Source organism: Colias eurytheme, chromosome 2 (genome assembly GCF_061535395.1).
Source record: "Colias eurytheme isolate Ceu_HAF_F1 chromosome 2, ilColEury1 Martin Lab GWU primary, whole genome shotgun sequence".
NCBI lineage: Eukaryota > Metazoa > Arthropoda > Insecta > Lepidoptera > Pieridae > Colias > Colias eurytheme.
The window spans coordinates 2,525,071-2,550,263 of NC_142981.1; the positions used below are offsets into that span (position 1 = coordinate 2,525,071).

Below are 25,193 nucleotides of genomic sequence, written 5' to 3' on the forward strand. Positions count from 1 at the left end.
GTAACGACCTTCTTTATTATGTTGTTTGTGTCAACGAAAAACGGCACCTTACAAAATAAGCCTTATTCTGATATTGATTCCAATTAAAATATGACCTCTAAACTAATATTAAAAAAGAGGGTAGATAATATTTATTTATTGTGTCAAATCGTAACAACTTGTAGCATTTAAAAAATATTTTACCATGCGATTGGCAAGTATACTACTCAAAGAAAATCAATATGATAAATCTTATTTTTAGTTATTTATTTAATGAATGAGTGGCATTTAGCGATTAATTAGCGAAGTCCTTAATTAGGTGTTTTAAATTTTAAAAGGTTTTTAGCTAATTTCATAACTTCTGGATATGTTCTGTTTAACTTATCTGTCAGTTAAATGAAAAAAAATGATGTGTGGTTTTATGAAACCACGGTAAAAGTGAAACTGTTCGAACGGTTCCGAACACTGCTTTGTGTAGCGCATGTCGCGTGACGGTCGGCTGCCGAGTAGGTATACCTACTCGGCAGCCGCGATACACGCGACATGCGCTACACAGACCAAAAAGTTTGAGACGATGTAATAAAAGTTTCATTTTAAAAAAAACGTATCAGCAAGTAAAAGGGATTTCAGGATTAGGTGTTAAAATATAAAAACATAGTACGAGTTAAGTAGAGGAGAGGCAAACGATTGTTTTATTCTGAAATAATATACCTATATATATATATATATATATATCACATAATAAACATTACTTTTTCTGTAAGGGTGTGGTATCTTTCCAAATTCCCAGGTAAGAGGCCGACCTAAATCGGGAGCCTACCTTGAATTAAGGAATTCTATACATAGACGTATTTTGATTTAATCATTGCGTATTGAACAAATATCGATTACAAGCCGCCATTTTGCAATGCAAATAATAATAATTTATTATGTGTACATTTCAATTACGCAGTTGCATAATAAGGATTGATTTTTACGTTAGTTTATGAATATTCCTATAAATCGACTATACGTGGAAATTTTTGCATAAAACATAAATTCAAAATTGTTTTGTGGTTTTATCTTGCATATTGATTGTTCGAAGTGTATTTTATGTTCAATATTGTCGTATTATGTAAATTTACGCAGCTTTTTGTATCGATTTATTAAATGTCATAGTCATTATTTGTTATACATTTCAATGCCATATCCATTACCTCTATTACATATTTTAACAAATGCTTTAGATGTAATCCTTATGAAAGGAAAACTAAACTGTTCGATGATGAGACGAGATAGGTACTTACATCAATAAATTGTTGAGCGATAAAAAATGGGAACAATGGCTTGTCTCTTATCAATTAGAGTGTCCCCTCGAACTATTCCGAACACGGGTGGCATCAGATAAGTAAAAATATCAGACGGTCCCTAGCTATTCCCGTGTAGATCTGGGCTTGACCTAGTAAGCATTCAACAGCCTCGCATTAGTAGTTGACACATTATCGAGCCGAATTCTAAACGAGTATCGGCTTAGCGACGCAGGTGTATAATTGATCGAGCCTGAATTCAGTGGGAGCGTTACGCAATGCATTTTTTAGGGTCTGCGGGGTGGCTTCAGGAGCGGGTAGGGGGTAGCGGGATATGACGTTCGATTTAAAGGGTGGGCCCGGGCTGCAGGGGTTTGCAGGGCTGTTAACGGGCGCCACGCGCCTGCGCGCCGCGCTCGCCGCCGCCGCCGCCGCCCGATTTCCGTGCGAACGATGACAGTTCGCTGGGACTTACTTCCTCGATACCGCGCGTCCGCGGTTGATCAAGGGCCCCTTACGCCCCGCGTCTGGCGGCCGGCCAAACTACCGTTCGATCGAGACGCCGATGGCGATCTGAACATTCACGTAAGTATCGGACATTTTACAGCGGCCTTCTGTCTAAATTGAAAACTAAATGAGGCCGATCACGCTTGAGTGCTTTATGTCTATGTGCAGTGGTTCCGTGTATTTTTATGTTTGTGTAATTCGTGTATGCGTTGCTGTGTTTTTGTGGACGCGGTTTAATGGTTCTTCATTCTGATACTAAAGCTTTTTTGTACTTCTTTTTATGTCAAATAAATTGTTTCATTGTGATATTTATTTTTTTATTAAATTTATACTGACCTGGTTCTTTGTTGTTCTCGTATTGAATAAAATATGACATTACAGTTTAAATCTCAGCATAATTTTGCTTGGTACTTTTGATATTGGCCAAATCTCATTTATCTTTATTGAATCTGTCCGGCTTTCTTTATTTTCAATTAATGCATCTTGCATTGCGTTACGTTTACCCTAATTTAATACTATAGTTTGATTTATTAAGATTCTATGCGTTTGATTAATATTTTACGCTAATTCATTATATTTTAAAAAGTATTTTATCTATAAAAGTATCGATCTAAGGAAAATGTTATATAGGTACTACGGTAATAAATGAATTGTTCTTTGTTTTTTATCAATCGGCGAAAATTCTTCAAATACCTATTAATTATGATAATGAAATCACGACAAAAGAAAGGCAACAGTTGCGTGATAACAATAAACTATTGACAAGTAAAAACGCTCGTCAGTAAATAGCCTAAGCCATGCTACAGCTTACTGATGCGATTTTATGACTGCAAAATTTAATTATTGGGTATTCAAGTTCTATTGTATTTAAAATGATAATCCGACGAGATCCCTAATTAGCAGACTATATTTGCATTACATTGCTTTATTAGCAAAATTTTTGTAGAAGTTCAACCTTCTTAGGTCTTCCGTATCCTTACTAATATTATAAATGCGAAAGTAACTCTGTCTGTCTGTCTGTTACTCAATCACGCCTAAACTACTGAACCAATTTGCATGAAATTTGTTATGGAGATATTTTGATACCCGAGAAAGGACATAGGCTACCTTTTATTGCGAAATATGTACCACGGGCGAAGCCGGGGCGGACCACTAGTTTCTAATAAACAATTCTAAAATATTGACGATAATAGCTAAACCTACTTAGTAGTTAGTACGCAATAGTGTAATGTAAAATAGCAATAGCTTATTTATTTCATTTAATTTCTATAATCATTTCTACGACAAAAGAAAGTATAATAGAGCATTTTACATATTAAACTATTTGGATAAAACTATGTATAGGAAATTATTATAATAATGACAATTAACTACAATGTCAGGAACTAAATAACAGTTAAATTACCTAACTCAAGGATATATATATTAAATTGTTTAGTATGCATACTACGGAAAGATGTGTTTTAAGAAATTTTAATAGATTAAAAAATAAATATATGTACTTTATTTGTATGTAAACAAAATACAGTCCAGACAGACAAACTACCATGATGACGTAACAATTATTACTTTCATAATCAACGGAGAATCTACAGGTTGAATAAAAATCTGGATAACCGTATTCTCTATACTTATCTATACTAATATTGTAAAGCTGAAGAGTTTGTTTGTTTGAACGCGGTAATCTCAGGAACTACTGGTCCGATTTGAAAAATTCTTTCGATGTAAGATAGCCCATTTTTCGAAGAAGGCTTAATAGGCTATATAGTATATATCACGCTAAGACGTGGGTGAAACTGCGGGGCACAGCTAGTTAGGAAATTAAAGCGAACTAGGATTAAAAAGTACGAATTAGCCCAAAGCATTATTAGTAGACATCAATTGTTATAAATATAATTGCATTAATTATAACATAAGTACATAGCGTGAAAACAAAACTTATACTAATAAATTCACTAAAATACATAGGATTTTCGAAGGCTTAATGACGTCTAGTGTATGATAAAAGGGTTGGCATTGAATGCTGTTTGACGATTCATTTAAATATGTAATCAGCTGTTAAAGAGAGGTAATTTATTGTTGTATGAATGTATGAATAGAAACTGAACACTGTAACCAAAGTCATTGGTACAGTTTTATTATTATTACTATTGATTTTAAAGATGAAGGTTCGTGTTTTCCTTATGATAGGCAAAGAAAAAGGGCTTTTCTTCGGTTTTTTGTCTTTGGTCTGTGTCAGGTCGAGAATTTATTTATTTAAACCGGGTTTAATTTCGATACTTGTGTCACTCAAGTAACAAGTTCCTATACCTAGAATAAATTATACGGATTGTGTATGAAAACTCATAACCATATCATTTTTTATCTGGGATAATAATTCAGAAATTTTTCAATTCAATTCATAATTCAAAAAAAAAAATAGTAACTAGGTACTAGATTTCCGCCCGCTGCTTCACCCGCGTTTTCGTTCCCGTGGGATTTCCGGGATAAAACCTATCCTATGTGTTACTCCAAGACCCAAGTTACCTTCTATATGACGTGTGCTAAATTTCATTGTGATCGGTTCTGTTATCTGTAGAATTTGCGTGAAACAGTAACAAACACACACACATCCACACAAACTTTCGCATTTATAATATTAGTAGGATAGTAGGATAGGATAGAATAGGATAATAATTATAATCAGAAATAGTTCAAAATATGTACTTATATAAAAGTCTAAAACGATTTAATAAAGATTTTTGAACAACATTTAAATTCTTTGTTCGTTAAATTTGTAGAACCATATAAGGTATGATGTATTATGATGATGCAATTTTATTCGTCATAAAGTACTTAAGCGTGTTTAGTTAAAAGTCGATATTTGACATAAATTAAACGCCCAAAATTTAGTTTAGTATGCGAAGGCCGTAACACGGTACCAAATATAGGCTACAGTTGGCGCCACTTGCAGCGTTTAAATTCTATAACAGTTATGTATTTTCCGGTAGTATACTAGATGATTCCCGCGACTTTTATAATAAAAATCTAGCAAATTCCCGTGACTGCAGTTCTGAAAGCAGATTAATAAAGTTCGTGTATAAAATGTGCAAAAAAATTTTCGGAAACCTTATCTGAAATAAATAAAGATATTTTAACTCCAATCGTCAGTAGCTTAAGGGAAATATGCTAGTTTACAAGAAAAAAGACATACGATGGCACCTTTATATTTTTTATGTAGAGTCACAGAATAATAACTAGTAGCTGTAGAGTGTAGACGTAAGAATTTGAGACGTAAAGATTGTTAGGTCCGTTTCAGGCTATATCTGTTTTTTTTGCTTTAGTTGTTTTTTTCAAGCGAACTGTCTTAACCAATTCCAGTTAGGTAAATACCAAAACAAAAATCACCCTGTGAATAAACATTTTAAATGCGGGTAGTTTTGAAACTTACAGTCTGATCCGTAATTTTATGATTCAATGGGCTATTTTACACCAAAATATCAAAGCATTTCATTTCATATAAGACCAGGCATAATATAAATATATAAAATCTGAATAAACAAAGATAGTCGTATATGTTTACTTACTACCAATGCAAGTAAAATATAAAAGCGAGATATGAACGGAGTGCTATTTTTTGTACGGCCCAACGTTAAAAATTGATATGCCTATGCAGTAGACTGATAAAATAGATTAGATTACCCTACAAGAATTTAGTAAGCCCTGCGATGTACAGGCGGATTCTTTTTCAAGGCTAAAAAAATATAGGAAACATTTGAAATATACTAAATACTTATTGTAGAAGTTTGTGTCCGATTATGAACAGTATGACTTTTAATTCTACATTGGAGTGGGATGTTTATAATTTAAAGCGATAAATGACTGGTCGTTAGTTAAAAATTTCTGTACTGCGCAGTTTCAGACAACGCGCACATATACGTAGGGCGTAGATTAGCAAGCATCTTTATCTTGTGTTATTCTGGTGCATAAGCTACTTAACTGGCAAGTATAATCAAAATTCGTTAAGTGGTTTTCAAGTGAAAAAGTACCAAATATATACACAAAGTACACAAACTTTTGCGTTTATAATATGTATTAGGACTTATTTCTCTGAACATATTTCCGTACTTATGAAAAATTAAAATGCAAAACTCATTTTTTTTGCTATTGTAAGTATGAATCGTTGTTTTTGTCAATCATCGTGACTATTACATCGCGTCATTTAATATTTATTCATTCAGTTAACATTAAGTTAGCAATACAGTAGCGAAAATAGAGAATACTAGAAAAATATACCGTTGCACCGTCTTATAACCATTTATATTTCTTTTTAATGTTAATTAATATCATTTAACTTCAGAAATTCTCAAACCTACGAGTATTCCAGTTTCAAAATGTGCATAAGGAAAAATATAATTTAAAATCTAAAAAAAAAACAAAACTAAATCGCGCGATGTGACTTGAAATATGTACATAATAATAATGCTTTCCTATTTTTTTTCAATATGAATTATTGAAATCTTGCCATTTGCCATAATTTGTTCTGGGCTGAAATACAGAATGGAAAACGATCAATGTTGGAAATAGTAATGTTTTCTGTAAGAAAAAAATGTGTGCGTGTACTAGTGTATACGCGTAAGAAGTGAAACTTCTATATGACTTTATTTTTAAAAAAATAATTTACTATATGCAACTTTAACTATATACGTAACGAAAAAATGTTACACTAATTTTTTTTCCAACCCCGATAAAGAAGTTTCACTTCAAAAAATATTACCTAATCGATGTAAAAATTCCTTTACTGAAATATTACCTGCTATTAAACATAATAAGAAAAAAAAACTAAAGAAAATAGCGCACCCACGGGGGCCTCGATGAAAATCGAAAGAGCATATTATTATTTATCAAAACCTCATGAAAAAATCTTTGCCCAATCTACTCTATCAAAGGAAACCGGTATACAACTAGTTATGGATAAATTTGTTAGAGCTAAAATTGTAACATCATTCTGAAAATAAAGGAACTATGTACGTATTTCTGTATCAGTTTTTTAATTGAGCAAAGATAAATAGAAACATCGAGTTATTTTGAGAAACTCAATTAATACGATTATAGGTACCTACTACAGTTTGATTAGCAAATTTTATTTAGAACTTTGATGTGCCTAATATTAATATATGTACAGTGTACACTACACTAAGTTCAATATGGCGCCCAATATGGCGCCCGCGCCGATGAGATGTATATATATATGATATATACCTAGATATTTTTTTTCAAATTCAATTAAATATCCAAATCACATCTGATTACGAAAATGATTACAATATTGTGAGGTATAGGTAAATAACTGAAATAATTTAATGACCTGCTTATTTCACGTGTAAGACAATTTGGCTCCAAAATTAATGTTTTAAATTTTAATGAATTTCATTTCAAATGACATAAATAATGTCAATTACTTTTTTTTGCTGTCATAACTTAGTAAAAAAAATATCGGAAAATAAATTAGAACACCCTGTGTTCTAATTCTGAGGCTGTTATCATAGCTCACGTGGCCTTGCCAAAATAATGATAAGGATATTGAAACATTAGATACCTATTGTTCATGTTTTATGCACATGCTATGAATTATGATATATTCTATATACACTATTATAATTTATAATATTACGAACTAAACAAATATTTCCCAAGGGCTCAAGATCGAGTTTCCTAGACGATTTTAGATTTTTTCTAGTCTTAACTACGCCCAAAATTTTTGCAAGAAAAATAAATTCAAATTATCTACTTCCTTATCATATCAAATAAAATATATCGCATTTTGTTTCGAACTAAATATTTCTAATTTTTTATCGATAAACTAGTGACTGTTTTAGAATATTGTTGAACTATTTTTAAAGAAACCTTATTATTATGAATTTGCTCTAAAACAGCTAATGAATTAGTCTTCTAACTTCCATTCTTTTTAAAAACTAACATTCTTTACATCATAGGCACCCTACAAAAACACAAAATGTAACAGAAAATACAAAAAGAAACAACCAATTACTTACTAACATAACGATGTCTTATGCGTGCACTCATTTTCCGGAGGTATCGCCATAGAAAATAATATAGGTGTGACTACCACAGAATAAATATACTTTAGAATATTACATACTCTGTGGTACGTTGTGAAACGCTCAGTATAGTCAAGGTCACGTCGATTTTATGGTCATACAATTGTGAGCTGCATCATTGTTATTTGAGGCGAACGACATAGCATTACATCATTGTACAGTGTAATACCTGCTTAAGATTTGAAAATTGTTAGGTATATCATTGCTGTTGTAGGCTTGTAGCTCTATTGTCCGTAGAAACGATCGTGGATGTTTTTTATATGGATTACAATAACTTTAAATACTGTGATTTTATAACATCGATGAATACATGCATCTATTCATTTATTCACAACTAAAATATTCAAACAAACAAAGAAATTTATTTCATACTAGGTAGGTAGTTACTTCATGAAAGAAATTAATAATTTTCGTAGAGATATTATATAAATCCAAATAACAAAAATTTGGGCGTCCGCGTCGATTTATTCATTGAAAAAACTAATCGAGGCTAATTTTTCCGTGTGCATTAGAGCCTACGAAAAATGTTTAGAGTATTTATCTAGTTTTCCACAAAGCTTAGGTCACGAGTTAGATCTGACGAATGCGGTAGCGTGTGCAGAGCTGCACCACGGCCCGCGAGAGGCGCCGATCTAGCCGTTTTTTACATTTTGCGTGCGTCTTTTTTTGGCAGCGCGTTAACCTTGGATTTTTTCATAGCGAAGCGCTGCACGTACACGCTTAGATTCGGATAGTCGTACTCGTAGAGCGTCCCCCACCCGCCGCGTCCGAATTTTCTGCATTCGAACAGAGTGAGGAGTTTTCGGCGGTCGCATTAGCGAGCCACGCTTTCGGCAGTTACGCGGTCGCTCTATCGCGCTCGGCGACACAAGCGCGTTGCAATATGCGGAAGTGAGCACGGACATCGCCCGGGGCTAGTGCTAGTGATTCAAGTGATACGAAGTGTACGCACATTCAGTGACGAACTATGTTATTTGTGCACGGCTCGGCAGAGCATTGACGGTCTTAACGCATTCGAGGACTGCAATTTTGGACTTTATGGACGCAAGGAAAGTATTGTTTTGAAAATATTAACGTAACCCGGCCTCCGGAAAATTTAGCAGCCTCATCTGAGAGTCAATCTAGGCTCAAAATACGATGTCATTGATAAATGCGTGTTGACACCCCGTAGCATGCGATAAATGTTAAACGCGCGAAGTAGTAGCGCAGATTGCGCCTTAAAATCTTCCATCGAGAGGATATTTTTGCATAGATATCGATCGTTTCCCAGTTTTTGCATACACGTGCTGTCGTTTCGGGGCTATTGAACTTGATAATGAGACAACCGTATCTTTTTTTATACACCTAAGTATATTGCATCACAATTTTTTGCTCGATATCGCCTAGCTGGTTCCGTATCGGCGATTTTGATGTTTGATTGAAAAGAATCCCACACAACCGTCGATTTGTCGTGCGCCTAATGAATTCATGGAGATACCAGTTTACGAGCATACGTTCAGAGATAATTATGGGCGTGAATAGAGCGGCCAAGAGTATGTAGGCCCGGAACCGCTTTGAGGCGAAACTGGTCTCGTCGCATTACCATTTGCATAGAGACTGTCAACGCGGCCCCGCACTCACCTATTAGCGCCTACCGCTTCAGAGCCGGCCTGCCTTGGACGTCGACCGTTTTTTGACAGTTTGCACATTTGAACGACATCGACTATTTATTTGTTTACTGTATCTATGTTTCAGTCATGCAACATGGACACTCCAATGCTTCATGCATTACTTTTTACGTTTGATACTATCTTTATAGGCACTTTTATAGCATGTAGGTACTCATAGCTAAGTAGTAAGTATATCTGTTTCCTGCATTATGTATATTTCAAATTTTCAATAAGGTCATTATACTGGTATATATTTCATAGCTACATTCAAACCGCGTAATAAGCTACACATTGGCTATAACTACATCTTAAAACACTAACAAACAACCAATACAATGTTGAATGTACACAAACATTAAAAACAAAAGTCCTTTTGTAACACTTTCTTCAAAAGCACGCGACGCTTTGCGAACTACTGAAGAGAACGTAGGTAATTAAAATTTTACGTTCCGTACCTAAATAACTGCCATGAATATTTAAAAACGATTAGATTCAGCGAGTAAAGCCACGTGGTATCTGCAATTGGATAACCTTTATTTCATAGACTTGAAATGATAACAATTGATTAGACGACAAATAGCTAAACATATGCGGAAATATTCAGTTCTTGATAAATTCATAAGTACATACTACATATCTAGGTACTTGCTATCGAAATCTTGCGAATTAGAAATATGATTTAGGCAATAATAGCATTTGCATCAATGGTTTTAATTGATCGAATGTTTTAGCTTGTCGTATCAAGTATGGATCCAATTGCACGCCTCATAAGCGAAGCGTTTTTATAGTTTACTGAGCATTTTAATAATAATAACAGACTCAAACACGTTTTCAAAGCACGTGAGTTTTAAGAAACTGCTACGACAAAACTATGGATAGGGTTGTAAGTAATGACTTATTTTACATTAAGGTATACGACTATACGGACGTTATTTTATTTTTTTAAATAATATCTACATAATTAATTATATAAATACAAAGATATTAAACACTCACTAAATTAGGTAGTTTATAGAAATATTTTATTATGGAAATTCCATACAATTCAAGTGTAAAGTACAAACTACGTTAACTAGGTATTTAAGTATAATATAATATTCATGCCAATATTAAAGAACAAACGTATTATTTTACATTCCTTTCACATCACAAATGATAAAAATGCTAGTAACTGAGACAATAAAAAGAAAACGGTTGGCAGCCCTATTTCCTACCAATTTTCTATTCTCGTGACACACGTATTTAATTGATAAACATCTGTTAAAAATGTATTACACAAGGCAACGGGGATTACATATAATCTGATGCGCTAACCCGTTTGCTTCTTATTTGATAAATCTTAGAAACAATTTGCTGGCAAACTTTCATAAAAAATCTTGAACTTATAAATCGAGATTCATACTCAGTGGAAAACTGTCATTAAATCACTGTCTAAATTTCTTCGAATCGTACCTAATTAAATTTTAATATTCAATCGTAAGAAAATCCTGAAATACAAAATGCAAGTTCTGTTACTTAATCTAACTAGGTCCATTAGTTATCCCCTTAAAAGAATATCAGATTTTTTTTTCATAGAAACGAGAATTTCTAATCAAAAAGCAAAGTGAATGAGTTCTACAAAATAGTTTGCAATTTATATAATACTAGTGGTCCGCCCCGGCTTCGCCCGTGGTACATATTTCGCAATAAAAGGTAGCCTATGTCCTTTCTCGGGTATCAAAATATCTCCATACCAAATTTCATGCAAATTGGTTCAGTAGTTTAGGCGTGATTGAGTAACAGACAGACAGAGTTACTTTCGCATTTATAATATTAGTATGGATTTCTATCACGTGGAAATTAATATGCATTGAATTGAATGATATATCAAAAAACCAGTTCTCACTTGGAGATAAAATGTAATTTAATTTAACGTATTCTATATGTATTAGGCAATTTTCAGATTATGACGAAATTATAGCCTATAAGATAATAACTCGTACCCTCGTACCTATTTACTAAAATTTTGCTTTTTGAATATTAAATTTTTTAATATACCTGGATATCGAAATTGTAAGAAAATATATATGTAATAGATAATGAATGAACTGAAATTATGATCGATCCTTTATAATAATTAAATATTTTTGAATTATATTACATAGTACTGGACCTTATTAATTATGATTTGTATCTGTATTTACTTCTTTAGTTTTTCACAAAAAACCAACAAATGGGCTACAGACGCTTGAATAAATAAGCGAGGGAACTTATAAATACTACAAAATTCGAGACCTAGGTATACCTATTATTATAATTTATTACTATCATTTTCGCTCTACATTTGTACAAGCTACGAACTAAAACCTCAAAGATTCCTTTGACGACAATAATTAATCATTATTTATACATTAGGTAATTACATTGCACGTTTCCTCTCGCTCGCTGCGTCTAGGCGAAATCCCAGGCAAGGGGGAGGGCCGGGAGGGCCAAGGACAGAGGACCTCCGAGGCGCGACGCTTACGTAACTCCCAAGGCCACGGTGTGTGTGCAGTGTACCTGTGTTTGTGTGCGTGCGGAATTTAGACTTTTTTTCTGACAAATGAACTAATTTAGAACTAGAATTATAGCAAATTTTAAATTTTGTCGTGTCTCATCTACAAGTACTACTTTTTACTAAAAAGTTTTTAGTTAGCTTCAATCGATCGATTTTCAGAACTACAAACTTCCAAAGTGAGGATTATCTATTTGAGATCATGACGTGTGATTATCTCTGAATACGAGACTGTTTCTAGAAGTACCTAAGTTACCTAATTCGTAATCTTATATATAAAAATGAATCGCAAAATGTGTTGGTAAGCGCATAACTCGAGAACGGCTGAACCGATTTCGATAATTTTTCCTTGAAGTACGAGGATGGTTTTTATGTAGAGAAAACGTAAATATGTACCACGGGCGAAGCCGGGGCGGACCGCTAGTTACTTATAGAAAATACTAGCTGTGCTCCGCAGATTTACCTGCAGTGCTCCGTTCCTGTTGGTCTCAGCGAGATGATTATAATATATAGCCTTCCTCGATAAATTGGCTATCTAACACCGAAAGAATTTTTCAAATCGGACCAGTATTTCCCGAGATTAGCGCGTTCAAACAAACAAACTATTTAGCTTTATAATATTAGTATAGATGTAGCTCTACCTTTTTACCTTTACGAGTAAAGATTCCTTACCTTTTTACCTTTACGAGTAAAGATTCCTTACCTTACCTTTTTATGTTTTTAGTATTTTTTACCGTTTTTTCAAATAAAATAGCCTCTGTTGATTGAACTATTCCTCATAAATATGTATAAGAATATACACTGGGTATCCCTTAAAAGTACCATTAAAATATAGAGAAGGGAAGTTTCCGCGTGGGGACAAAATAATGTGGTTAATCCTTGACCCAAATGTAACCAGTTTTGGGACGAACACTGTCCCACACAGGTTCAATTACGTATTGTAAAAACATGATTTTATTCGGCCTATTGTTATTTTTGTTATGCTATTTTGGCATCTACTTAATAGCAATAAGGATGAGAATGGTGTGAGGGTAATAAGCGAATTTTAAGGTGTAAATGATAATGCGATGTGATAATGAGATTTTTATGCGTGTGATGAGTAAGATGGTTTACATGTAATTGCATGTATTATACCTACATATTTTCACTGAATTAAATTTTTATGTAGTGAATACACATTAGTTATGCAGTCATAATAATACAGTATTGAAAATAAAGTGTGAACATGGAGTGCATGCATTTGTAAAAGAACCTACTTTTGCACGCCTCATAAGCGAAGCGTTGAGGTGGGTACTACTGTCACTTCGCGCAAAACATCTGATTTTTCAAACTTAAAATGTCTTTATGTATCATACATTGCACTTGTAAGATAATACATACACACACATATTAAGAAAAAACACTATTTTTAACGTTCATGATATTTTTGATGTCATTTTTGTTATTTAAACTAGTTAAAAAACAGTTTAAAAAAGTTCTGTCTTGGACGTCCGTGTGTCTGTATGTGCGGATCCTTTTTCTTGTTAACACGATAGCGACCGAAATACTTTACTAATCGAGTCTTTTTTTTTCTCTTACGCTTGAGTATACTCAGGAATAGAACCCTTTCATTTTTCAGGGTCTGATTCGATGTGGTTTAATTGTTATTAAATAAACAAAAATAATAATTAATAAATATTTATTAAAAAAAAATTATGAGGCGTGCACTTTTGGATTTTCCAAATTATTTTATATTTTACTTAATAAAATTTTAAATGAATGACTGAATCAAGTTTTAAGTAATATTGAGCGAACTCGTACGTGTAGGCACATATGAACTATACAAATTCTATTATGATTTCACCTGTATATATGTCACGGCTAAAGGTAGGTGAGAACATAAACTTAAGATTAGCCGGCTAAACTTAGGTTTATTTTCGACGAGGTGTTAATGTTAGTTTGTTCTATCTTTAGCCGGCTAAACTTAAGTGTAACCACAGGCCCGTGGCTAAAAATGTCGGGGTGGGTAGATTTGGTTAGCGCCGGGCCGGTGGAGGGCTTGAGGGGCCCGCACAGTGCCAGAAAACACTCGCCCTGTTCCTTACATGTATTATAGTAACCAAATCTACCCACCCCGACTCAGGGCAGAAAGCTGGTGGCTAGGTTAGGTTAGGTTAGAACTCTTAAGACCCGCACGAGCCGAGCGAGCGCAGCGAGCGTGCTGCGGCAGCAGCCGGCGAAGTGCCAGAAAACACTCGCCCTGTTCCTTACATGTATTATAGTAACCAAATCTACCCACCCCGACATTTTTAGCCACGGGCCTGCGGTTACACTTAAGTTTAGCCGGCTAAAGATAGAACAAACTAACATTAACACCTCGTCGAAAATAAACCTAAGTTTAGCCGGCTAATCTTAAGTTTATGTTCTCACCTACCTTTAGCCGTAACATATACATATATTTAAACGCGATTGAATAAAAGTTATAAATTACCATAAAGCCGCATCCAAAATGTTAATTTGAGCTCATCATAGTTCGGCTTATTGTTAGTAGGTGCATGTACTTGCATGGCCACGCCTCTACCGTTATATAAGATATCGCTTTCGAGTTGCAACCATGGTGAAAGGTATAGTGCACGCATAGAAAAATTTTGTAGTCGCTAGTTTGCAGCTGCCTCGCCTCTTCCCGGGCCGCAGGTTACTAAATAGTTACTATCCGGGTTCAGATAACTAAATAGTTCAATACTAAATTACTACCTATGTACGCACGCCCGGGCTGGGTAATTAGTAATAACCGTGGTCAACAAAAAAAAGAAAACAAAATAAAATATAGCATAATTATTATGACCGAGAAAAATAAAAATTGGTCAGTTTCTTTATTAGAAAATATTTTTTTAGCTATTAAGAATAAGGCGAGTGTTATAAGTTGGCGATTAGTTAGTGTTAGACGTTAATCTTAAACAAATTAACACTTATTAAAGATATTAGGATCTTAGTAAGTCTGTATTAATAGTTACTTTCATTTTTTTTAAGTTCGGAGTTAGAAAACTGATAACTAATTCTAATACATATTAGAATATTTGATGAATATTTGATGATTATGATTTACCGGAAAGCTTAACACTTAAGGACGCTGTCACAAATCTGCGTTACTCAAATTTAGGTATCTAACGACGTAACTTTGTTCGCGGCAATATCACGCTCACGTAAACATAGCGCATTCCATTTTATAGACCATCTTCATACTTGATATTATTTTTAATTTTTGATATTATGTATTTTTATTGAAATTGATTCCAGAAGATTACTAGGAACTTTAAAAATTCATTTTGTTACTTTTATTAGTAGGTACGATCCTAATAAGTATGTTTGTATATTCAAACAACTTAAAAAAGTGTGACTATTTTACATCATTATTTCATTGAATAATAATCTATGAATTGTATACAATATCAAAGCTTTTTAAGAAATGTAGAATTATTATCATACATATGATGTTACCGGCACTGTATTAAATCCGGCATTGTATACAATTCTTAGTAAATGTATGTTATTCCGAAAAATAGTCGGAATGAAATAAATTATAGGTATTCGTCACATAACACATTACCTAGGATACTCTTAAATCTGAACTTTTCCTACGTAGAAAACACATTTGCAAGTGTGGGTGGTTTTTGGGGTATCTATTAACCAATATGAGGTCAAAACTAAAATCCAAGATGGCGCCGACGAAAATTTTACATCTTTTCGTCATGGGTGTCATTTTCAAGGTTTTAGAGTAGCTCTTAACAAATATGAGGTCAAAACTAAAATCCAAGATGGCGCCGACGAAAATTTGACTTTTTTCGTGATGGGTGTCATTTTCATGGTTTTTGGGGTAGCTATTAACGAATATGAGGTTAAAACCAAAATCCAAGATGGCGCCGACGAAAATTTGACTTTTTTCGTGATGGGTGTCATTTTCATGGTTTTTGGGGTAGCTATTAACGAATATGAGGTTAAAACCGAAATCCAAGATGGCGCCGACGAAAATTTGACATCTTTTCGTCATAGGTGTAATTTTCTTAATAATAAAGAAGTAAACTAAAATAAAATAACAAAGATGTTAACGTTTTTGTTATTCTATTTAAGCATGCTGTTTCTTTTTCCGTACAAAAAACTAAGAGATATTGCAAAAAAATTGATCATCCATCCAATTTAAGACCGCGCCAACCGATGCTTAACCTCGATATTTTTATTTGTTGCTATTGGTAGCGGTAAAGGAAATAACCTCATCTCTCAAAATTTTAACTGTTTACCTATCACGTTTCATGAGATACCTGGTGACAGATAAAAACACGAAATCTTAGTAATGAGGTCCTGTCATTTTACATTTACAAATTTATATTTATTCTATGCTAATACTTATATTATGAAGCTGAAGTATCTATTTTAAAAAAATAATTTTCAGTTTGTATTAGTAAGTAGGTACAATAAAACAAACAAAACATTTTCTAATTATGTAATTTCCGATATTATTAATAATTACAATAAATCTTGGCTCCACAGTGAGCTATGAGAATATGGGGTGGGTTCAGTATTTTAGATGAAAGTAAGTAAAATAAAAATTAAATCATAAAAATCTCTGTATATCATTTTTATATAAGAAATTATGCAAAAATACACCAACAGTTGTACTGCTATTGAACTTTTGCTTAATTTTTGTCAGTCAACGGTCTATTGCATTTATGTGAGTTATGGTCCCTTAAATCCATTGATCTCGAGTATCGAGGGTCCACAAGTTCTGGTAGTAAACAGGTATTGTAGAATTTAACTAAATGTCCTTGCATATTTTCGAAGAGAATAAAATAATAAAGAGTGTGTGTGACGAGATAACGTGTCAGAAGTGAAACTTCTTTGGCGAGATTCATAGATACCAAAATCGCCGCCTTACTCCATAACGTGACGGTATTATAATGACGCGACCTTGAAATTTTACTCTCAACGCGTCTAAAGAAGTTTCACTTCAAAAGGCTATTAGCTGTATACAGTTCCAAATTCTGCTCGAAAAATATGTAAACGGTTGTAAAAAAAATATATCAAATTATCGATGGTAACATTGGGTATTTGTTAGTAGCTGTCTCAAAAAACTTATAAATGACACCCATGACGAAAAGATGTCAAATATTCACCGGCGCCATCTTGGATTTTAGTTCTGACCTCATATTGCGTAATATCCACCCCAAAAACCATGAAAATGACACCCATCACGGAAAGATGTAAAATTTTCGTCGGCGCCATCTTGGATTATATTTTTGACCTCATATTGGTAATAGCTACCCCAAAAACCATGAAAATGACACCCATGACGAAAAGATGTAAAATTTTCGTCGGCGCCATCTTGGATTTTAGTTTTGACCTCATATTAGTTAATAGCTACCCCAAAAACCATGAAAATGACACCCATGACGAAAAGATGTAAAATTTTCGTCGGCGCCATCTTGGATTTTAGTTTTGACCTCATATTAGTTAATAGCTACCCCAAAAACCATGAAAATGACACCCATGACGAAAAGATGTAAAATTTTCGTCGGCGCCATCTTGGATTTTTAGTTTTGACCTCATATTGGTTAATATCCACCCCAAAAACCATGAAAATGACACCCATCACGGAAAGATGTAAAATTTTCGTCGGCGCCATCTTGGATTTTATTTTTGACCTCATATTGGTTAATAGCTACCCCAAAAACCATGAAAATGACACCCATGACGAAAAGATGGCAAATTTTCGTCGGCGCCATTTTGGATTTAAGTTTTGTCAAATTGCTTTACCCCACCAATCCGTTCAACAACCCATAAAAAAAGAGGATCTCAGTCAACATAATTTTTAAAACATAATTTTAAATTACAAATAATTGGAATATGAAACTTATACAGTTTACTCTTATAAAGTATCAAATATTTCAAATCACGAAAACGACAGTATACGCACAATAATCTTTTTCTAATTCGTTTTTATTTTTGGGACGAGGAGCGATACACCCGTCCTTCCAAGAGCGCTTCTGAGCGCGGTCTGACGACCCGCGAGAGCAAAATGTATGAAGAAATCGACAAGTATTTTTAATTTAGCTTATAATTGAAATAAAATTTTGATTTAGATACAAAAAAATTATCACAATCTATAAAGGACTATATATCCCTCAATAATTTATAGGTAAGAAGATAGATTTGGCTTTTAATTTTCTTAAAAGTGTACCGGTTTAGACCCCATTTTTTGCATTTTATGCCATCATTGTGCTGGGAAAATCGTATTTCAGCGACAATTTTGTATGACGTCGTACAATTTTTATTAGATGATCGTAGAACTGAATATATTATCTTTAAATTAAGATATTACTTTGTTCTCTCGTGTAAGTGCTTTGAGTTAAAATTGTACCGTAAAATAGCGGTTTTTGTTAAAAATCTGTTATAGCACCCTTAACAGTTACTTTTTGATGTAGTTTAACATATTCAAATGCAAGGTGTGATTTAATACCATTAAATTGACGTTCTCTATAATTGCGCTGCATCATGCATGTACGGTACTATGAAGTATCTTCATGTTTTATGTAAGTACTATGTATTAGTACAACAAGGCTAAAACAATAAAAGTAAAGTTAATCTTGGATAAAGACAGTTTTGAGTGCATCAAGCCCTTTTTAGCATTATCAGGAGGGAAGTATTTCGACACAACGCAATAGATATAACACAATCACACTTAATAAACATAGTATATTTACAATAACAAACGACAAACAAAAACTCACACACATGCAAATCGCTGATTCTATACAAAAAACGCACACACCTAAGCTCTTTGTTCAAAACGCAGTCCCAAAGTGGGTCATCGGACCGAAACTTCTTACATAGTTCAAATTTCAACCGATGCGTATACGCAATGCAACGTACTTGCAACTTTCTATTCGTTTGTCGTGCCGCGTTCAAAACGCAGTAGAAAGTTGGTACAAACTACAAACGTACCTTTGTACCTTTGTAGGGAGTTTTGGATCCATGAAAATATGTATTGTTTTAATATGAATATGGAATTAGTTCGAATGGAGCTAGAGAATTTGTAAAAAAAAATAGTTATCGAATATCGATAGCTACCTAGAATAACCAATAATGTGGTGAAAATTAAAAGCTTTCAGTAACGATTATGATTGTAATGATTTTCCCACCGATTTTTTTTCTAATTGGAACTAAGTACTGTAAAAAAAAGTTTGGAAATCTATTCAATTATTCATTAGAATTGTGTTCATTTGCTTGGTTTAAAAAGAGAACATTAAATATTTGTCAATACTTGAAAACAATTAATAATTTATATTTGAATGATTTTCATCCGTTAAATTATACTTTAATACTGTTTTATTATTGTTACATAACTAAACGCTTTCTTCGATTTGCGCGACGAAGTTCATCAAAATACCAAACACAAATTCTCGACAATTACTAATTTGATGGCGCCTTTAAATCGGTTATTATAAAAGTAATCTAATCTTATCAATGCATTAAATGGTAACAAAAGGTAAATATTGTTATACGCGAATTTATAAGAAACGATAGATTTCTTAAAAATATAACAAAATATTGGTGTAACTGATATAAGTATGATAAATAAAACCTTGTTAAATAAAGAATGAATGGATAAGAGAATCTAACAGTCCATTTGCATTGGGACGAAAATCATCAATCACTAGTCTTGTACTCTTGTATAGGCATTTGCAATGTTTTGCATTAACACGCTTTTATTAGCTTTATATATTATGTAACCAACTCCTTTAGACTCGATTTAAGAGCAAACAAAAGAGCCGTTTTTTCCATACAAACGTAGTCCCCTGTTTCCTCCCTGGATTGTGCCACTAGAGCAATATATTTTTTACTATTAATCTATGGTAACTTTAGCCATGTTTCTACGTTTTCCTTTTTGTCAAATCTTAATTATTAAAAAAGATATGAATCTTTCAAAACGTAAGAAATAGGACAGATTTTCCGTTATGTTCCGTCTTCCTTATTTTTGAACATTATATAAAAAAAGCAAAACGTAGGAACATAGCCTATACTTTTCTGTACTAAATTATGAAAAAACTAATTAAATCGGTCCAGTATTGGAGGAGGAAACGGGGGACTACGGAACGTCGAATTTGCGTATTTTTCCTAGGTGTTTTCGGCTCGAGCTGCAGTTGTCCCTATCGCGCTCTACGGGGGAAGCTAGAGGCATAGCACAACAGCAATAGATAATAGGAAAACCTAATTTTGAACTCTCTCACTCATTTTGTTGGCTCTTAAACCCACTTTAAACGGACAGATGTAATTTTTACTTTGTACACTTACCAAGGATCGGTGACAATACAATAATTTCATCTTATTATATGTATAGCGTTTTCAGTTTTAAAAACTATATTTTATCGAGATGTTTATGTCATACCGTATTTATTTATAAACATCTGTTAAAAGATTGCATATAATTAAATGCATCCGACACGTTTGAAATTTAGAAAACTCGCTTGTGCATGAGTTTCGACACGTCTTGCGTAACAAAACGCACCAAAGAGACAAAGAATTGCTTTAAAATTCTTCTAAGAACATGATACATAGTTGTGTGAATGATTCAAAGATAAAGTCATATTTAGTGTTGTTGGAGGAAGGAAATTATCGCATTTTTGTGTAAGAGTAATAGAAAATGAACAAAAAACACGAAAATGTAGTTAAAATAATTTATTGCATATTTTGTCACATAAAGGAGAGCCAAAGAAAATTAAAGCGTGCGTAATTAAAATAATTTATTTTAAAAATGACTAATAGCTATAGCCATACACGCACAGATCTGCCGGCCGGATCTGTCCTTTTTTTGCCTTGATTAACGCGTTGATTGCAATTCCAATATTAAACATAAAAACAAATACAAAGAGGTATTATCATACCACAGACTATATTAACTAGGTATTACTAAAAAATAAAAATATATTTTGGTAGCTCAAGTTCCCACGAAGCAAGATAACATACGCAATGCATTTGACCCATTTACCTATTTACAAACGAGCGATAACTCGGATCTGTGTCACACATGCAGCGTGTTTGTTCATTTCATTCATATTTGAGAGAAAAACGTATAAAAATATACGTATTTGTAGTAAAAAGGCTTTAAAGTAACATCAAATCATTAAGGTTTAAAGTATGTATTCTAAACTAATATTATAAAGCTGAAGAGTTTGTTTGTTTGTTTGAACGCGCTAATCTCAGGAACTACTGGTCCGATTTAAAAAATTGTTTCGGTGTTAGATAGCCCATTTATTCCATTTATCACCAATAGGAACCGAGCAATGCGGGTGAAACCGCGTGGCACAGCTAGTGTTGTTATACTTTCACAACACGTTATTTGTACTAACTACATATTTTAAGAATGAATGAATGAATGAATTAGAGTTTTAAATACCCGGCGTCAAACTGTAATATCTATTTAGTAATCTGTGGTCAAACGTTTTTTCTTTTATCATTCATACATTCTTGATAATTGGTAATCACGATTTACGAGAGGAAATTAATTGTCTGACTCAGCCACCCGAAGAAATTTAAATTTGTTTATATTTTTTTGAAGTGAAACTTCTTTATCGGGGTTGGAAAAAAATTTAGTGTAACATTTTTTCGTTACTCGTGACATTTTTCCGTTACGCGCCATCTTTTTCTTATCCCTACCACGCGTGATTCGACGTATTACTGTAAAGTTGCATATAGTAAATTATTTTTTGAAAAATAAGGTCATAAAGAAGTTTCACTTCTTACGTGTGTACACTAGTAAGTACATGCACAATTTTTTATTATTATTAGGTACCTATGTTACTAATAATATGTAAACTGAATTGAATAAGTACATAAATCATTAATAATAAAATAAAACAATAAAAACTAGAATAACTAAAATAAAGTCGAATAATACATGTTTCTAAATTTATAGACTGAGTGCAATCTATAAAATCATAAACGAAATATAGAAAGTTTGTAATAAATTAATACGCAGTAGGTCGCCTCCTTCTTTTCAGTCCCTTCACGTATCACTATGATATATTATGCTCATTATTTTCATATCAAAATGTAGATTTGTAGAACGTATGTTTTCATCGCGATACGTGCAGTGGAACTCGGGCTTCGTCATCATTCTATACTATTTTAATCCATCAGTCCTCGGAATCACAGACACAATAGAAAATCTATTGTGTCGCGCCCCGATCGGGGCTTACGGTGGTCAATGGGTTAATATTGTAAAACTGAAGAGTTTGTTTGAACGTGCTAATCTCAGGAACTACTGGTCCGATTTGAAAAATTCTTTCGGTGTTAGATAGCCCATTTATCGAGGAAGGCTATATGGTATGTATCATCACGCTAAGACCAACAGGAGCGGAGCAATGCGGGTAAAACCGCGGGGTACAGCTAGTAAATGTAATAAGAAGGTCGATTTACTACGGCGATCCCAGTTAAAACAAAAGCATATAATAAAACAGAATATAGGCACAAATGAAGCAAAAAAGGGGGAAAATATTTGCGGTTAGATGCGGCACATCCGGTCTTTATTCGGGTTAACATGCTCTGCGGAGCAAAAACCATCGGAATCTATTCAAATGTTATAGCAGTGCAAACGGGAAAACTTTGCCTATATTACGATTTCAATTGAGCCGTATATTTGTGCCCAATGTTTTGCTTCAGCTTATTCTGATAAGAGAAAATTGAATTGAATCTATGCTTCAAATAATATGTTTGTAAGAACAGAGGATCTCGTAGGTATCGGTGAATTATTGATTCGAAATTACTACTATAAACTTTAAAGTTTTTTGTTTATAGGATAATCTTTATTCTTTATCATAAAAATATGTTGTCTGCAGAAATACACAAACCATAACAAAACATAAACCCTGCAGCGAACAATCAAATACCCATAACTCAATTGCGATACCAATACAAAAGTACCGTTAAAATGTTCACTTAACGAGCGTCGAATTCTAAAACAATTCTATCATTATGACCTGCAAGTGACCGTGCGCTTTGCGCAACTCGATGCACCCCCCCTCCCCCTCACCGGTCCCCCTTTTCTACGCGTGCGCGCGCTGCATTCCGGAATCAGGTCGCAGCCGAAATTTACGACCAGCCTCACTTGAGCTCCCCCCTAACGTTTGACGCTTTTGATCCGCGCAACCTACTAGGCTCAACTTACACTGGTGGAATACGTGCACGCATGCAAATATACAGTTAGCCTATAACGGAGTTGGGATTTGAATCGATACCGATCGGCCCTGCAGGCCCTTTGTCTATTGAGTGAACGCTGACTGAAACATTTTGTAAAATCTTGTGCAGCTTCTAAATTGTGATCTCTTCGTACTTTGATAATTGAATCGTTTTGAGTGACTTTCAGATCTTTGTTTAGATTGGTATCTACCTATAAGTTGGCAGAGTTAAGACAATTAAATTCAATAGGTGAATTACTTAATTTACTTGTATGAAAGCGATCTTGTACCTGTATTCCTATAATATTCTATTCAAACATTGTGTAAAGTCGCTAGAAACAATTTCAATTTTTAAACTTTGATAATAACAAAATTACACCTGCCATAATTGGTATAGAATAAAGATCAATATAGAATCGTGGGAATAGCCCGGGCTGCATATTACGTATTCATTGCACGGCATTTATGAAATCGATTGATAATTTGAGAAACTTTATAGGTCATCTAGTTAGAAATATGATAAATGAATAATATCTAGAAGTTTTCGAAATTGTAAGGGAAACAACTAATTTTGTCACAAAACAAGGTTCCCATGCGCCATGTCATAATATTGTTTCCTCTCCTATTCCGTAAAGGAAATCTGACAGCACCTAATAAATTAAAATCGTCGTCATTCTTTTCTTGTAAATGCTAATGTGCCAAATTCAAATTGACTTTAAAATCTAAATAAATACGAAAAAAAAGTCAGATCACTACTAATAATAAATCAAGATAATTCCAAGCTTGTTTATAATCACAGGATAACATGATATATTTTCGATAGTTCTGCGAGTTAATTGTTCCCAAGAAACGGAACAAAATCAGCATAAAAACAAAAACTAACTTAATCAAAGTCACTTTATAATCGCGCATTTTATTAAGGAGGAAAAAATAATGTCATTGATGAAGGAACTAGTTTTTAAATATTTTTGTTGAACTATAAAACCTGATGCGGATTTTTTACGATGCCAATAGCATTTATTTGAACAGGTATTTGAATTATGCAAACGGTTTTATTTTAATAAATATTTTTTGGTATTATATAGGCCTAAAATTGTGGAAGTTTTTTTTACTAATTGATTTTTTATTCTCATGGACGTCATTCGTGAACCAGTTGCTAAGTTAATTTTAATTATTTACTTAAGTCAGAATAAGCGTTTTGAAGGAAATCTTGTTAATTTCTTGGACAAACACATTTTTTCGAGATCTTTGGGTAATGTTACAAACATTTTCATAATCAGGGCACAGCACCAATAGTTAACGCACTATTTTAATTTACAATATAACCTACGTGATAACTACTATGTTATACTTCTATAAATATAAAGGCTATTTTTATTTTGACCATACTTTCATCAACAGGGCAGGAATCCGAGGCGGCCCGGGCATGGACACCCAGCAGCAGCAGTACTGCTTGAAATGGAACAGCTTCGGCTCGAACCTGGCCACCTCGTTCGCAAATCTATGGAACTCGGAGAGCCTTGCCGATGTCACGCTGTATTGCGAAGGTAAGTCTAAAGTTACAGCTAAGTATATTTCTTTGTTACTATCTACAGTAAAAAATAAAAAAATGTTGTGTGGTTTTATGAAACCACGGTAAAAGTGAAACTGTTCGAACGGTTCCGAACACTGCTTTGTGTAGCGCATGTCGCGTGACGGTCGGCTGCCGAGTAGGTATACCTACTCGGCAGCCGCGATACACGCGACATGCGCTACACAGACCAAACAGTTTGAGACGATGTAATAAAAGTTTCACTTTAAAAATGGGTTTTCAAGATTTAGTTCTGTGAGAAATAACAAGACTATGATCTGATATCGCTGATGAGATTGCTGAAGTAAGTATTTTATTAAGTACAAAAAAATGCTTTGCAAACTTTGTAATAATTATGTTA

The 25,193-nt window shown here is 33.6% G+C and overlaps 1 protein-coding gene across 1 annotated transcript in view; it reads left to right on the forward strand.

Annotated features, from left to right (window-relative positions):
* The first annotated feature begins 1,751 nt into the window (after nucleotides 1-1,751).
* chinmo (Chronologically inappropriate morphogenesis) overlaps nucleotides 1,752-25,193 on the forward strand; it is a 53,190-nt gene continuing 29,748 nt past the window's right edge. The window contains exons 1-2 of the mRNA XM_090110631.1: nucleotides 1,752-1,850; nucleotides 24,664-24,809. Of these exons, the coding sequence (XP_089966757.1) occupies nucleotides 24,689-24,809 (121 nt within the window). The 5' untranslated portion in view covers nucleotides 1,752-1,850; nucleotides 24,664-24,688. The remainder of the gene's footprint in view (nucleotides 1,851-24,663; nucleotides 24,810-25,193) is intronic.